The 18,031-nt window shown below is 34.9% G+C and overlaps 1 protein-coding gene across 1 annotated transcript in view; it reads right to left on the reverse strand.

Annotated features, from left to right (window-relative positions):
• Nucleotides 1-18,031, reverse strand: part of AFG1L (AFG1 like ATPase) — a 64,721-nt gene that overhangs the window by 39,225 nt on the left and 7,465 nt on the right. Inside the window, exons 3-7 of the mRNA XM_053974088.1 lie at nucleotides 11,541-11,592; nucleotides 10,854-10,955; nucleotides 9,452-9,582; nucleotides 4,157-4,256; nucleotides 1,153-1,211 (exon numbers count right to left, since the gene is read on the reverse strand). Coding sequence (XP_053830063.1) covers nucleotides 1,153-1,211; nucleotides 4,157-4,256; nucleotides 9,452-9,582; nucleotides 10,854-10,955; nucleotides 11,541-11,592 — 444 coding nt within the window. The remainder of the gene's footprint in view (nucleotides 1-1,152; nucleotides 1,212-4,156; nucleotides 4,257-9,451; nucleotides 9,583-10,853; nucleotides 10,956-11,540; nucleotides 11,593-18,031) is intronic.

Genomic DNA, 18,031 nt, shown 5'->3' on the forward strand with positions numbered 1-18,031 from the left:
CTTCGTACACAGCCATTCTGAGATGCACCAGAGTGCCATCATCATGTCAATGGCATATTAACTTTTAAACCTGGTAGTTGTACAAATGTCAGCATTAGATGGGATTTTCAAAGGTTCTTAGGCAATTAAGCAATCTTTGAAATCTTAAAGGGCCCACTGAAAATGCTAGGCACTCTCAGCAGCTTTACTGCTGACCACCTGAGCAGAAACATCCAGTCAATGCATCAATTCAGCAATTCCAAATCTCCTATCACAAAGCCAAACCTGCCTACGCTCTACCTTACAATTCTTTTATGCTAGATACCAATATAGTTAACATTATTTATGTGTTTATTCCAGCAATACTTCTGTGAAGTAGGGAAATGCTGCTATTTCCATTTTGCATGTCATGTCAATCCAGGCAGTGCAGGATACAAGAGCTGTATGTTAGCCCCCAGTAACAGAACAACACAATTCTAGCTTGCGGATAAAGAATATCTGCAACTTGTCCAGAACTTTTAAGTGTAATTTCAGCTTATATTCTTTTTAACAGCAAAATAAGCATCAATTGTGTTATTCACAGAGAAAAGATCCTCCATTTTTTAATTTAAATGAAACTATTACAGTTTTTGACCTCCCACAACACAACATGCAGACTGAAGGAAGCCTGCTTCAGAGCCGCTGCTTGTTGAACATTACGTGAAGCCTCACAAAGAGCCATTGAAAAAACTACTTACACACGAGAAAGACCCAGAAACAAGGTAATTGAGGGGTACAGAACAAACCCTACTTTCCTTACATCAAAGTAGCTGTTCTAGCATTATAAATGTAAGATATCCACAAGTACAACACAGTATAAATATTAGAGGGACACTATGTTACACAGCATACCTGCACCAGCAGGAAAGTCTTATCCAAACAAACACTTTCTGCTGCCTTAGACAAAAAGGTAATTTTTTTTGTCATGCTAAAGAAGTCCAGCTTTAAAAACATGTTAATTCCAGAAGGAAAAAGTCCCTTCTTGCCTTATCTTCAATTAGTTTTACTCAGAATAGTTAAAGCAGATATATATAATGTGGAAACTTGCATCAATGCAATCCTCTACAAATCTTCTACAAATTGATTAATAAAGCAGGCAAAACTGAAAAGCATCGAACAAGTGGTTCTCCTTACCTTCAGCACAGCGATGAATGGTACAAAATTAGCCCTCTGAAGACCATTTTTATAGAGATCTGAAAGAAAGGAAATCGGTACCATTTTGCTACTTAGTCTTAATAACGTCAGCTTGTCTTCTAGTCTAGCAAATAAAACTCAGTGTTGCTAGACAGGAGGAGGAACAAAAGGCAGCAAGGGAGAGCTAAAATCCATTCCTCTTATTTTACTACACAAAAATTCAATACAATCTTAAGAAGAACAGAATGTCCTGAGAAGTGTGAAAACAGCAGGGAGCAAAAATTTACTTAGATCTCTAATGACATGTAACTAATTCTAGCAGAAGAAATTAGAGCAGCATCTGTTTTAAAGCAAGGGTATAAAAAATATTTGTAATGCTGGGTATAGATTGGTACAGATTCTAAGGCCAAACCATGCAACTGCTAAACCCAAGTATTTGGCAGAGGATAAAACCCCCACATAAACTAAAAATACACAATTTGTCTTTACTAAGTTAGCATCATTCTTATTTGATGAACTGTGGTACATTTTATCTTCTAGAAATTCTGCCAGGTGTCCCCTCCTCAAAAGCAAGAAAAATGATCACCTCTAAGGCCAAAAAAGTGAAAATTAAATTAAAATGTAAATTTAGGCATAGTTGCTAAAAATACAACTGAATAAAGAAAAAACTAGTATGTTATATAACAAAATGCAGATCTGCATCATCAAACAAAATACAAATTAACAAAAACTGCAAAGCAGCATTTTTCATTTTACTTATCTCTATATTTATACAATATAAACTTTTCTTCTCCAGAAATTAACCAACTGCCCAGCAAGTTCATAACAGAATGACTTCTTTAAAAACACAATCACTTAAAACTATATGATGATCTGCTCTGTTTCATTTTCAGAAGCCTTATAAAAAGGCAGCTTAGCACCTATAACTGACAGAAGGAATGAATAAGAGAACACAGACAGCTGGCAGAGATATCACCAAAATTCCACAGAAAGCAAGTGCCAGGTTATGATTATACCTTATATTCCCCATAAGGCCTGAAGGCTACAGCTACACTAAAGCTTTTATGCTTTACCAATACCTCACAGTGGACAGAAGATGCTGCATCCATGAGACAGCAACAGGACACTACAGAATGGTTTTCACAGAACTGGATATATATGTGGAAACATTTAGAAAAATTATCAGTAAAGGCAATTCCATTACCCTAATTACTAACAAAGTTCTAGGAAGCCATGTATCATGCTCGTTCCCAACTCAGCAAATCAGGATGGCCATACATTTGTTAAAATATATAGCAATCAATTGTGTATTTACTTGCAAAAATTAGTGAACATGTGACAATAGTGTAAGACAGCTACTCTCGTTAGTTCTTCTAGCTAATAGGACTGTGAGCTTTGTATTATGTCTCTGTTTCATGAGATCAGAAAAATAAACAGTAATTTTGGTGGAGAAATGAAGCCAGGACTCCTCAAATACAATCTCAGTATTTCCCCTTACATTCCCCCAGGGCAGGAGTTCAACAAAGTTACATGCATCACTAATGGTCAGCAGCTGGGCACATCTGCTCTCTAATGAAAAAGCCACTTCTCCCCCTTGTATCCACAAGAAACAAATCTCTCCATTCACTCTTAAACCTTAGTGTGGCATATTACACTAACTTAACTCCCTTTCCTGCAGGGAATGTCAGACAAACCCTGAGCATTCACGAAGAGTGACCAAAGAAGAGAGAGGCATCAGCCAACACCCAGACTGTAACATTTCAGCTCTGGAAATGCTGTTCTTATCATTCCCTGGGGCACTTAATACAGGTGATCAATTTCAGGTTGATACAGTGACTTAATATATACAAAAAACAACCATACAACAATAAAGGTCATGAACTGACATCTTGATTTAAAACATTGCCTACAATCCTTAAGTTATGGTAAAAAATTCTCCTGAACTTTTTTAAAGAGCAGCGCTTCAAAAAACCAAGGATGGCTCTCAAGTGAGTAAAGCACCAGCATTCAGTCTTTCTGTAGTCAACGCAACTACAGTAGTTACAATTCCATCTTGTTTGCACAAAAAAGGAAAATAAGCCAATGGGAAATAATTTTCTCCCCTAACAAAAACATTCCGGTGGGGTTTTTTTGTTTTTTTTTGTTTGTTCGTTTGTTTGTTGCTAAGATAAAGTTCATTGTAGAATTGCCCATCATCAGTGATTGTCTTTTACTCAATTAATTTGGGTAGGAAAAGTAATGGTTGTTACAGTTAACACTTTAAGGTAACTCTTCAGTATTTGAAATTGTTCAATCTGAAATGTCATGCAAGTTTGTGCATTATGCTAACTGCTAATGCTATACAATACAAATATTATTCTCCTTTACAAAAAAATTACAGGTACTGCATGGTTAAAACCCATACAGATTTGGGAACTTTGTAGAAGGATCTACTTAACTAGTCACCAGAAATGACTACTCACTGTAAAAAAAGAGGTAGAAATGGAAACAACTCTCCACTTAATTCTCTCAAACCAGCTTGTAAGAAAGTAAGAATGGCATCTTGGTAAGTGGCTCTCCTTCAAGCTGGTGGACCACATCTCCAAGTTTCTGAGTGAGAAACTGGGAAGGAATGTGATATCATTTCCCTTCTTTTGCAGGATCTGATATTTTCCTATCCTTAAACACATTCAATACAAGCAATATTTTACCCCTCCTAAACTGCCCTGTGCCCAAACACCCTCTTACTGGTTTGGATAGAGTAGAGGAGGTGAGAAAACAGAAGGTTTTGAGAGTGGTGGAGGAAAGCACACTCTGAGTTCGAGATACAGGAGGGGTAAGATTAAGTGAAAAACATTTCCTTCTTTAAGAACAAGAAAAAGCAGGGAACAAGCTGGGATATCTCTGATTCTTGCAGTCTACAGAGTTCATTAGTATTAAATATTGTATGATATAAATACAATTGTTTTGTAAGATACTGAGATTCATTGGATTTGGGTAACACTGGTAGAATGTTTGTTTTTACCTTCTGGCGGCCTGTTAGATGTTGCCACAACGACAACCCCATTTTGGAAGAGATTTTCAAAAAGCTGCTTCAAAATCATGGCATCAGCAATGTCAGTGACCTGAGAAGACAACACATTTGTTATATCTTGCTTTCAGCTTCTGCTGCAATAGATCTGCAAGTGGCTTTGTAGCTAGGAAAACGCTTGTTAGTGAAAGCCATGGAAAAAGATTCTAATTATTGCTTGGTGAGAAAAAAATAAAAGGGATAATTAATAAGCAGTGAATGTACCACAGTCTTTCAAAACTTGCCCACTCTTTATTGCGGAACTCCACCATTTCTTTACCAATTGCTAAATGATTCCATGTTAACTTCTATTATAAAACTACAGGTGGGAGACACAGAAAACAGACCTAAACATTTAAGAGCCTACTTAATTAGGAACAACATGAAAAAAAAACAGAAGATAAAAAGAGATACACACCGGCTGTTTTACATTTCTATTACCTTTGAGGCAAAGGTTTGCAGAGGTGAATTTAAAATGGTCATGGGACTTCAGAAATAAAGACAAGTAGCCAACTATACATAATCAGCTGCTGTTGAAAATAGAATGATATGACATAGATACTATTGTGTGATTGTTGCAAAAAACAATTCAACAGATGGCCCATCACAAAAATAAGCAATTTCATTGTTCTTTTTAAGTGCCTTCTATTACTGTCCATGAATAATCAAAAGGCAGGCAGTCACTTCCAGCACAGTCAGCCTCTTCTAACCTTCAGGCACAAAACACGAATGAAAAATAAAAATGGGTAGGATAAGTGACACTGGGGAGGGGTAAGGAAGAAAAAATGACTACAAGATAAGCCATTAAGTAAAATTTCTTTTAGTATCTTAATTTTAGCTTAACAAATTTGCTTTATAGTACCAAGAAATAAAAGGATACAGGAACAATGCTGTAAAGAAATATATCAAGTTTTTCTGAAAAACCAGCAATTCATATTTTAAAGGAGTTCACCATCTTAATACACAAACCACCTTTATGATCATTACACTTGATTTTCCTGCAGACCCTGTGGTCATTATAAAGACACTTTTTGCATTTTGGCTTGCCAAAACAGACCCCAATTCTGAGGAAATAAACCAGTGGTGGCATGCTGGGAGTTATATATTCCCATTACATAAGAGACTGACAGATTGCTGTGCTTTCACCACCTGAGATGTGTATGCTGTGATGGCAACACATGTGCAGAAAGTTTTACCCAGCATAATGTTCTTCTACTCCACACCCCTCCATCCCCCATAATTCTCCCATTTCTAAATTACTTTTCTGTGCAGAAGAAAAAAAAAAAAAAAAAAAAAAAAAAATTCTACACTAGAAACATAGGTAAAAGACTCAGGTTTTCTGGCAGCTAGTTTTGAAGCAATAACTTTCTTAATAAATGATATATAAACACTAGTTTACTTCTTCCAAAGGTTTTTTCCATTTTGTTCTGTGAATGCCTTAATAGGGATTTTTTTTCCCTTTATAAAAAACAAACTTTTACACAATTACACATGCCTCAAATTTGCATATCTCTGCTCCCTAAGAGCTGATATTTAAAAAATAGTAATTTACTATCATACCATATGTTTTATTACACTTGCTTATGTTTCCTTATCAATAATTTCTTTCTTCTGGATGCTAAAATTTAGTAACTTCTCCCATTCCTAAAAAAACAAGACACACAAGGAATCACTAGAGATGCACATCTTAGCAGTAACTGAATTTCTTGTACCACAAAGCACACCTAAAAGCCAAGTTTTAAAATTCTATTATGGAAATAATTTTGTTACAAATCATTTTGCTTAATACTACTACAAAGCACGCTACCTTTAGCAAACAGGGAATGAAAGAGTATTAATGCTCACATAAAACAAAACAATAACATTCTCCTATTCATGAGAATTGGTTTTTGATGCAGAATTCTGAGCTCTGTTACAAAAAAAAGGAAAAGAAAAACACACACACAAAAAAACCCCAACAATAACACACACAAAAAAAAACCCAAACAAAAAAAAAAAAAAAACCAAACAAACCTCTTGAAAGTTCTGTCAAAAAGCAAGAGCCATTTTGAGGACCAGGATGCAAATATGAGCTCTTTTTATCTAATACACTTTAGGAAAGATCAAAAAATTCTACAAGGTGAAGCAGGTAGAACACAGTAACTAAAGGATCGTAAGTTCTCATGTTTTTACTATATCCTGCATGACTGCAACTGATAATAAAAGCAAAGTCTACAAATTACCAATAAGGAGAGCCTGTTAGGGGAGAGAATGGAGAAATTTCATTAGCATTTAAGAGAAAAAAGAAAAAAAAAAAAAAGCAAAGACACGACACTGATAGTTAATTTACATGTTTAAGTGCCTGACACTCAGTCAGCCACTGATTGGTATAGTTCCATGTAATGAACCACAAACATAAGCATGTATTATCAGCAATTAGTATTAGCACAAAAATAAGAGCCTAATTTTTATTAGAGGCTTTTAATAGAATGCAGGTTAGTAAAACCTCCCTAAATTGTTACTTCACTTTTGTGAAGTCCAAATGGTACCATTGGTACCTTAAGGCTAACACTGCATCATTGCTCAGCTTCCCAAGAAGGAGGGACTCTGGGTTCATTATCAATACTAACATGGGTTACAGTCTTGTGCCAAAATTACAGCTTCTAATCACCTGGGTAGAATTATTTGGGCACTGCGTTCTGAAATCTCATAATTACAAATGGCTTAATTTTAGGTTTTTTCTTCAAAATGAAGACATTTTCAGAATGCCTTAAGAGGTCTGTGATTAAAAAAAGACTGTAATATTTCCAGTAAACTGTATGACAAAGATCAGTAAAACATAGCAATGCTTTAGTAACCTGACAGCCTAGGGCTCAGGCAACTGCTGACAAAATCCTGCTTCAAAAAGGACAAACACAGAAGCATAGTGCCATCACTGAAGTACTGGCCATCACATAGTATTTGCACAAAGAAACATTAAAACTTTTTTTTTTTTTAATACAGCAATACATTGGAACACAGAAAATTACTTTTAAAAGAAGTACTGAAAAATTCTTCTAGATCAATTAGTCAATTCTCCACTTGCTTAATAGTTCTCTGGGTTTTGCAGGAAGATTCACTTCAGAATACTTCTGTTTTGCTTTAGACCATTGTCAATGAGGAAAATGCAACCTCAACAATGCTTTTGTCTTCTGAAGTTCTGCAATTGATTTCCTCTGCAAAATGAGCATTAACAATATGTTTTGCTGCCCCTGTTTAAAATATCACTCATCCACGTTTCTGTTCTTAAGATAAATAATTAATTTCAACTTATTCTCCTTTTTTTGGTTCAGCAGCCATCTGAAAGCAACTTGAAGTGTTTAAATCTCAACAGTTTTCTGATGTTGTCTCCACAATCTATTATTTTGCCAAAACAACCTCACTTTTCATCTGTCAAAACAGAGAGTTGCTTTGTCCACAAGTCAGAGCAGTGTATGTTCTAAGTCTGCAGCTCTTTCCAGTTTCATTTTAATCTAGAAATTCTTTAAATACTAGTAAATCAGACTGCAGGGAAATTAAGCCATGATCTCCACCGCAGAAATGAGCTGCAAACATCCCAGATTAAATATGGCTCCTTATTATTAATGTTGATTTAGTCACCATGTGAGCTCTTCTTCCAGTCACTGCACTACTTTATGGCTATTTAAGCAGAGGGTTTCTTATCTCAAATTCAGTGCCTTCTACAAAATTTCAGAAAGCTGGAACTCCTCTTAAACAGGCAAAACCTGTGTAGAGTTCCACATTACAGAAAATCAGGCAAGAAATCCAGCCATTCAGAAGTCTGTGAGTTTAGAAAATTAGTATATCCAAACCAAGTAGATTTAAAAAATTCACTTATTAATGCAAAGTCTTGGAAATACATTTTAAAGTATAGTTCTTGTATTAATTTCCCAACTGCAACAGTTCTACAGAACAGGTGATTTTTACAACTGAAGTCATTGGTGTACCTCAAGCAAGTCAGCAGGGGGAGCAGGCAATCAACTTGGGAACAAAATATATCACAGTCTCTCCCTTTAAAATGTGGAAATACGACAGTCTATAAACACTGCAATTCTGCAACATGAAAGCAGGGAGCATTTATACAGAAAAGCAAGTATTTACACTAATACATGGTACAGCCATTTTCTACCATTTGAGCATTTAATGCCATGACAGTTATCACTTCTTTCTCCTGACCTTCCCATTTCTTCATAGTGTAAGTAAAATTGTATCTGTATTTAGATTTTACACTCAGGTTTTGGAAGCCCACCATAATCATATTCACTGGACAGAGCACAATGTAAATGACTGAACAGCAGCAATTGCAATGACCCCACACATTCTGAATCCCCCCCTGCTTGAAAAATGCAAGAGAAACCTAAAACAAGAACAACTGTTACTTGACCAAAATTCCCTTCATGGGAGTCGACCATAGAACAGTTATTTCCTCAACTGTGCAGGTTTACAAAATAATAGCTAGGAGACATAAACAGCTCCATCCATTTCAGAAATGTATTAATTTAACACCATAACAGATGATTTCACTTAATAGATTATTACTGGTGATTTGAGAACTAACATAGATCTGCTCATATCTTGCTCTGCATTTTCTCTCTGAATTAAAAAAAATCTCAGCTGGTTAAAGCTGCCAAATATCTCTAGTTTTTTTATTAAACATTTTTATAAAGAATTTTATATTTAAGTTTTTGACATGCCCTTAATATTCACAAGCTGTGTAAAACAAATGAAATAATCAAGTTAGCTTGGGCAAAGATCATTTCATAAACTTATTTTTAAATTTCACATTTAATTTCAATCAAAGTTTCTTAAAGTCCTTAATCACATTGGGAGTGTTTATTGAATTATATGAACTACAAAAGCAAAGATCAGTGGCAAGCAAGCATCAGGTGGCACTCTACCAACTCAGTACGGGTGTACTTCCTGTCCTGAAGAATTCATGAACTTCTAGACAAACTCTAATACCTCCTTGTATGATCAATGACCAGACTGGCAAACAAAAGCACTGTAAGGGGACTTACGCTGCTAACTTGCATCTTGTCCTCTGTGGAAAAAAAAAACCCAAACCCCACCACCTTCAAAACTGTAAAGTGACTTTTAGTCTTTAACTTCTACAGGTCACTACTGGCCAGTGATACAAATACTATATTAGCAGTAACAAGTATCATATTTTAAGATCAAAAGTAATTTTATGATGTTTCCTTTGAAATGAAGGAGTAATCTATGACTTCTTACCTGAAACTCATCAAAACACAGGAGAGCAGCCTCTTTGCTTATTTCCTCTGCCACAGGTGCAATTGGGTCATATGATTTGGCCATAAATCCTACTTTTCTCTTTGGTAAGTTCTGCTTAAGGCGATGTATTCCTTAGATGATAAAACAGAAAAGAACAAATATTTCTTATTTATTTTTCTAAGATAGGAAGAACAAATTATTTAGCTAAATAAAAAGTAATCTGGTCCAGTAAAAATAAGAAAGCTTCAAACTTAATCCAGTTTCAAAAGGGTAAAACACTTTTCAACCACATCCACACAACAGTTAAAAGCTCACAGATTTTGTGATTCATATTTTGTTAAGAAAGCTGTAAAACAAATGTCAAAAACATCTGGAATGCTATGCACCTATACTTTACCTTCTATAAACTGATACAAATTGCAGTTTTATCTTGCTCTGAAGGTATTCTTAGAATGCATTTAGCTAAAAGAAGGCAGATATAGTAACACAGTTATACTTCAACATGTGAAGATGATGATAACGGCACAAGGTAAGATTATTAAATCCATACTTTACTGTCTCATGGATTGTATTGCATCTGACTATAAACAAAGATTCAGGGAAAAAAAAGGAAGCTACCTTTGTTAAGATTAAGTACAAATTACAAGAAATGGAAACAAAATCTCAAGTAACCCAGCAATGATAGAAAAGTGGACATTAAAAAGTGGCTCGAGTAATTTACACCAGTGAAAGCTTCCCAAGAAAAATGCAGCTGTCACAACACTTGTAAAATACAGCAATAGATAAAAATTTGACAGTATTATAAGGTCACAGAATATAGAAACAGAAGCAAGCTTTAAAATATCTAGAACAGCATCCCTGTCAAAACAAAGCGCCTTATTCAGCTGATCAGAAAATTTTCTGAAACTTAGGATGCACTTCTTCCTATTACTTTTTTCCTCTAAATTACTGACAGTTTTACTAAATTAGTCAATCAGAATAGTTCCCATTCTCTGTGGCATTTATATCTGATTTAGTTATTGATTATTCAAAATACAGATTGAGTTTAACCTTTACATTTTCAGTTTTAGCAATTGCCTTCTTCAGATTTCAGGTGAGCTAATTAGCACCTGGAAAACATTTAGTTAAGGATTTCATTCTAAGCAATATACTCAAGTTATATATACAACCAGGTATGTAAATTTTTCTTTCAGAAAAGATACTTGAGAAATAATATGCAATTAATATATATGCTGATATGATAAACAATGCTAACATGCTTTAACTTTTCTCCTATTTTTTTTCTTTTCTTTATGCTTAAATATTTAAATGAAATTACAGTGATTAATATGAATATGAGATAGACTTTTTAATTGATACTGTATTTTATAAAATTCTTGTCAATACCTGTGTCTGCACTTACTCTGGTGTACATCCAACATGAAGCCATGAAAATGGACTCTCTTTTTCCTTTCTACTTCTAAGTGAGAATAGAACATGTCCATCACCATTGTCTTTCCTGTGCCTTCAATTAAGAACAATAAAAAACACTCAACAGGTAATTAAGAGCAGTATGTACTGATTACAGTCATGATTGTTAGCTTGACCCTAATGAAACTATAATTTTCCACAGGGTAAGTACAAGACCAGACTGCTGTGAGGAACAGTTATGTTTTCTGTTCAAAACCTTGGAAGAACTACATTTTTATTTTTCTGTTTTAAAATACAGACGTCGCCCAAAGGTTACACAAATTACTCCCCTTAGATCCATAAAACATGTTAGTATTTAATTTGGAAAGCAAGTATGTTTTCATGCTGCACTGTTACAATTAGAATATATGAACACTCCCCCACAATTACTTCCCAAATTCTTAAATTGCATTCTTAAATATTAGAGAATGGGTAACACTGAAAACAACTACACATAGTAATGTAGTCCAATCAAAGAGCTTCCAGCATTCAGAGTGTAATTATATTAAATAACATCATGTTACATCCAGTAAAATTCATTAAACCAATAAAGCTACATAAACATACAGCTTTCAGACACTTCAGAATTCAAATGGACATGAATTTAGAAAAAATTCCATTGGATGCAAATGATACTTACCAACATCTCCATAGACATAAAGACCTTTTGGGGGGTTGGTTTTGGCAAAGAGCTGCAAGTCAAGAGAAAAAAGTAAATATAGATATGGGGTAAAATAAAAGCAAGCACATGGCTGTGATAAAGTAAGAAAGTAGCTACACTTAACCACAACAGTAGCACTAGGCAGCAAAGCGTAACCTTGACTAAATCATTAGCTCAGAATTCATAAGTAATGTTATCATTGTGCAAATTCTGTATAAGAAGCAAAACACACATGCAGGGCTTGGGATTTGGGCTTGTTTTAGATCATTGTGAAAATATCCCCATCTCCAGCCCTAGCACATGTGCTTTTTTATCGGAACACATAGAATGATTCAACGTTTCCAATCCACCATCATCAAAACAAATCCTTTGCCTCATTAAGCCATTTGAGCAAATAGTCCTAGGAAAAAAGGATATAAAGTTAAGCAGTATTGTACTATTCATAGATATATGCACTAAATATCTATTACAGCAGGTCTGCTAAAGAGATAAACTATTAGGACTTAGAAAATCAGTACTGCAAAGCCCATGAACATTGTACATCCTATTCTCTCAGCTTTGAATATTAAACTCAAAATTATCTCTGGTTTAAACATAATTAAAATCAATGGAGTCACAGTAAAAATATGTATCTATATACACATGCATGTGTCTGTATATGTATAAATATATATACATATAAAAATATACTTTCAAAGTATGCCTTTTATTAACCATTTTTTCAAGTGAGTTACTTTCATCTGGAATGAATATTGCTTAAAAATTTTAAATTTCTTAATATTATTCAGGACATATGTTATGACACTTGATATCTATTTTACTCAAGTATATATTTTTATGTAAAAACTTCCAGTAATGCTAAGACTTTCAAATTGAAAGTCCTCTTTCCCTCTCCCCCAGTACTGTGCACAGCCACTTCCAAGTATAATTCAAAAAAGAAACAGTTTCTAAAAAACTGGAAATCTTAATAAAATTCAATCAAATCCATGAAACTGAATTGACATCCACAAAACACACTGCAGAAGAGTATTTGCTTATTTTAAAGTGCTCCACTTTGAGAGCTCTATGGGCTGAGCCAACACAGAAGAAAATTAAAATTGCAACCCTGTGGTCTCATTTGGAGCTGGGTAATTGCTAAACAACTTGAATCTAAAGCACTTTTTCAAAATACAGTGCTGTGGTAAAGAAATAGAGGAGTCAGTACAAAACACTAGTTAAATATAAAAGAAAATGCATGACCAAGAAGTAGAAGGGTAGTATCTCAGGTCTACAGTACCAGCTCACTCAGAAAATATGCAAGCATGGCTCTTACACAAGAGCCCCTTTTAGATTTAATTTAGATCTCTATTAATAGGGTAATCAAAAATTTGTATCATCAATCTGTGGCTGGAAAGGGTTTCAGATGTTTGGAAACTATTCCATTAATTGACAAGGCTGCAACTATTTGCTAGTACTTTGAAAGCACTGTAAGACAATTTAATTGTTGAATATTTTCAGCGTGTACTTTGAAATTGATGCTCAAAGTTGCAGGAGAAAAGGAGAAACAGACAAAAATCCAAATGAAACATTTTCAAAAGAATCTATTTGGGTTTAGTTTTAGATTACTAACAATCATTTTAACAATATAACAGACTATCACATTCAATTTGTTATACAGGAAGGCTGTATTAATGTGATTTGCAGTTTCACAAGAAGCAGCACAAAGCTAGAAAAACAGATCAGTGTGTAGAGTTCAGCTTTACCTGTTTTTGCAAAGATTATATAATCAGAACAAATAATAATGCCTACATTTTTATACCAATATTTTCATTGTAAAGCTTTTATTAATTACATTTAACTACCTCAGTATTTGTCTTTTTAGGCATACTTATTTCCAGATAACGTTACAGAAAAAGGAACTTTTGACTAAAGGAAACAAATATAATGGCTTGGGCTCCATAAAAGCTGATTTAAAAGATTTTATTTGCTTCCCTTTGAAGACAGCAATTTTTGATCGATATCTGATTGCTAAAAAGGATGGATACTGTGGCAGATCTAAACATATTTGTTGATCATCTCTAAAAACAAATCAAATGTCAGAAAACCTCTTGTCCTGTTTCAGCAATTCAAGAGGTTTGTAGGAAATATTTTACATATACTTCTAAACTTCACACTATTGACAGCTTTAGGATAATGACTTCCTCATTCCTGTCAGATATTGTATAACTGTAAGAACTTGTTTTTATATTCTTTGGTTGTTTTGGTTTCGTTTTTTTCTTAACATAAATTTTATTTCAAAAAATAAAAAACTTTATCAGTAGATTTTTTTTAATACTGAAAACTCAGACATCCTACCAGTCTCAAACTATTTTGCATGATTATAACATGGATTTTTTTGCTCTTTGTTTTAATTATTCTAATGCATCTTTTGAAGCCTGGAAGTTGTCTAAGAAAAAGGGAAACTTCCACTAGGATTGCTGATAAAATCCCATCAATGTTTGATTCCATTTAAATCACAGCAAGCAGTCAGTCAATGGTATGTAGGGGCAAAGAAAGCACAACACTGATCTTGGTTCTATGCAAACATACACTGCAAGAAGGAGGGGGGAGATCTAATGCAGAAGATCCTCCAGTCATCCTAAAATAAGGACAGTCTACTTTATTTCAGGCAGGAAAGGGAGAAAAGTAGGAAATGTAGGAAGACAAAATAAATTAATGATTTCTCCTTGCTCATTTCCATATTACCCTGAGGTACATTTGGGGTCTCGGCATAACAACATTAAATTTGTTGATAATACGTTTTCTTTGGCAATAATGGTAGGATTTAAGGATGTTAAATTTAATATTTAGAAGGTACTAAGCCAAATATACTAAGTGATACACAAAATTTGTGTTTGAAGGGGAGAATATCTTTAGTAACGTGCAATGTCTTCCCACCCTCTCCCCAGCTCAGACATCAGAAGCAAGCAACTCATTTCCTGGCAGTATTTACACCCTGACTGGAAAAACTCTTAAGTGCCCATGCATGTCAATATTAAGATGGTTAATTAAAATATGCAAAATTCAAGAGACAAGTCTCCCAACAGCAGATTTTTTTTTAAATGCTAACAAAACTGCCTCTTTTCTCCCACTCTTTCAGGACTCCTTTTTGGCTGCTGTTGTAGCTGAAGACATTTTCAAGGTCTTGAATGGTGTTTACTATTGTTCATACCTCTTTTCAAAACATGACCTCACTTATAATTGAGCTTATTTCAAGTCATTAGTACAGCAACTCAACAACTCTTAAGATGTCCCAATTGGTATTATTTTGAAAAGCTGGAGATCTGAAATGTCTATGCAAACTCTTACGGCCTTGAACTTCAATTCAGAGCATCTCAAAATATCTCAACACACAAGGCCATGCTTTCACGAAGTTGAAGATCAAAGTCCTTGTTCAAATTTGAGGAGTAATTTTAAAAAACAGAAGCCTACTTGGTTGGCAGCAAGACTAATTGTTTTTTCCCCTGAGATTTATTCTAAGCTGATGCCTCAAAAAACCTACATCATAACAAAACAGAGTTTTATTACCATGAAGAAAATGGTGTCTGGTGTGTCTGTGTGCCCCAGACTACACATTTCAAAAAGGTTTGGCCTGTGAGGTAACACAAGTGTTCTGGATTAAAAAAAACTGGAAGGCCTCTATTGTATCTGATATAAATATTTGCTCCCTAATCCTACTTCTATCATATTTCAGTGAATAAAACTATTTAGAGAAAAAGTGACAAAAGAAGAACAAAGCTAAAACCAAAGGAGACCATTCTTTGGTAATGGTTCAGAAGTGCAAGAAGTTTCTATTTCTGGACTAGTTTCTGCTATTTTGGAAGAGGCTTCTGCAATTCTATCACAGAAGAAATCAAGCAATAAAATAAGGAATATCAGACTATAGAAGAGGCTGGTATAGAGAGGTTTCTCTTCCACCGCCCCTTTTTCTTCACCACAACCTCTCAACCACATTCTCTTCAATAACAGAGCCAAGAAAAATGAGCACACTTGAAATGCCAAGCAGCAATTTTTTTTTTATTTTGTAAAAGCTGCCAGTAGATTAATTTCTTCTCAGTACAGGAGATTTCATACTAAAAATGGGCTATTCAAGTTGCTAGAAACCTCCTGAGAAAGCAAGAAATCATCTTACAAAATACTAAGTATAACTGATAAAGTATTTTATTTTTTCAAAATACATCCTTAATTAGTTTAAAATACATCAGTTTGTTTCATTTACATCTGTTAAAACTCACTGAGTACAAAACAGAAAGGAAATCCAGTGGTTTCATTACAAAAACATGACACTATTCAACGTTACAAAGTACCTGGCTTTCATAAGAGGAGAATGCCAATGAGCTTCACAAATACAGGATTTACCTTTATCATTAATATTTCCTGGAGAAGCCTCCTACTGGTCATAGGAATGAATTCCACCCATAAACCTACACAAATCCTATTCAACCCAGGCCAACTCCAGACAGCAGTACTCAGCACCAGCTCTTCTTGGCATGAAAAGCCTTAGCTCTAGCTGAACAAAGTCTGTAGCAGCACCACTAAACTGGAAGTCTATAACAAAAAAAAGTATATTGCTTACTTAGGAAACCCCTCAAACGTATGATAAGCATATGATTTTACCAACTACCTAGTCACATTTGTGACTTATTCTGGGGAAACCTTCATTAAGATGTTGATTACAACTTTGCTGAAGCAAAACCTGGCCTGCGCTAGAATTTAAACTATCATCTGTTTGGCTTCATTTTATCTCGTAAGGATCTCTGTTTGAACTGGCAAATTGCTTCCTCAAAGACAGCAGAAGAGGAACAAAACTGTTGAGATTACTTCTCCCTGGATCATGATTTCATTTATTTACACAAGCTAGCAGACTTTAACAGATTTATGCAGAAGTCACTGCTCTCCTCCTTTTCTGGGGTTTTGATGTATGGCATGGCACTATAGTGCTCAACCTGTTACCAATCTTAAGATTTCCATAGAAAAATCAAACTCTAGAAGAAAAACCTCAAACTGCAGTAACATTTACCCCTGTAGCAAGTTCTTCAGCTGCTTCTCATTGACTCATTAGTTCATCAGTGAGCCATGCAACAATTTTCAAAAGTTGGTTTAAAATTAAAGCAATGTTAAATGAAGAAATGGAATGTTTTAAAGGAAGTAGTGAAAAACACATTCTCAAGTAAAAAATGGCATTTAAATTAGAAAGTGTCAGTCTGGCTTTACTGCAATTAGCTCTGTTACATAGGGACATAGCAGCATCATTATCCCTAAATAGAATAAGGTTGGTATTTGTTCTCTGCAATACAAGCTTTCTTCCCTATTCACACTTCCCAATCAAAGAATCAGTAAATAACAAACTCGCCTAATACTTGATCTACAAAGCCGTAACACCTGCTTTAACAACTAACAATGATTTGGGACACTCCAGTTAACACAAGTCAGCTCTCAAAATTATTCTCCAGGGCAGTGCTTTTAGAACTTAATATCCAAATGTCCACAACTTCTTGCCAGAAAAGATCAAAATCCTCTAGCCTACTGATCCTCAGGTTTGACAGTAAAGCCAATGCCCTCATCATAACATTTTTTCTCAGCTTTGGCTCCCTGATCTCGTGCTACATAATTTAGTCTTGCCCTGCAACCTGCAAACAAGACAGTATTTGTGCTAGGTAAGAGAACAATCTGGTATGGTTAGGTAACAAGTTTAATAGAGTAGCATATTTAGATTTATGCCCATGAGGTAAGGAGTGTTGCGCAACGAATGCTTAAAAAGGCTGACAAGGAGAATTGTTAGCAAGGACTATAAAAGACATTTATTGACCATAAATGTTAAAGTTACTTCTGATGAAAAAAAAAAAAAAAAAACCCTGAAGTGGTGCAAGACAAGGAGAGAAATCAAAAGAAAAACTCTAAGTCTACCTGGGGAAAACACTGACAGATTCCCTCCTCCCAGGGACAAGGAGGTCTCTCCAGTGCAGGCTGGGAAAGTGCAGATGAGACAGCAATGTATATTTTGCCATGCTTTTTCCCCAGCACTATACTTTTATCATCAGACTTAGTCAAACACCCCACTCTTGTTGTTTCATCCTACCACAGCTTATAACTGTGCTGACTGAAATATATTAATCAGGTGCAAATGAAGCACATTCACTGGGCATTCAACTTTTGTGCACATCTATGCTCAATATTTAGCAACGAAGTAGATGTCTTATCTGCTTTGCTGAATGCTACATTTAATTTTCTGGGATATAAACTCAGATCTACAAAACAAGAGGCAAGGAAAGCTGAAGAGGGAATTCCCACATCAGTTCTAGTTGCTTCCCATGAAAACGTGCCATATCAGTGCTATCGGTATTTGCAGGTGCAAGGCCACCAGAGCAGCAATCTGAGAATAACAGCATGAAAACAAGATATGTGGAAAATACTGTAAAAGAGAGTTTAGAAAACGTTCTGTCAAGAGCTTC

This window comes from Vidua macroura, chromosome 3 (genome assembly GCF_024509145.1).
Source record: "Vidua macroura isolate BioBank_ID:100142 chromosome 3, ASM2450914v1, whole genome shotgun sequence".
NCBI classification, from domain to species: domain Eukaryota; kingdom Metazoa; phylum Chordata; class Aves; order Passeriformes; family Viduidae; genus Vidua; species Vidua macroura.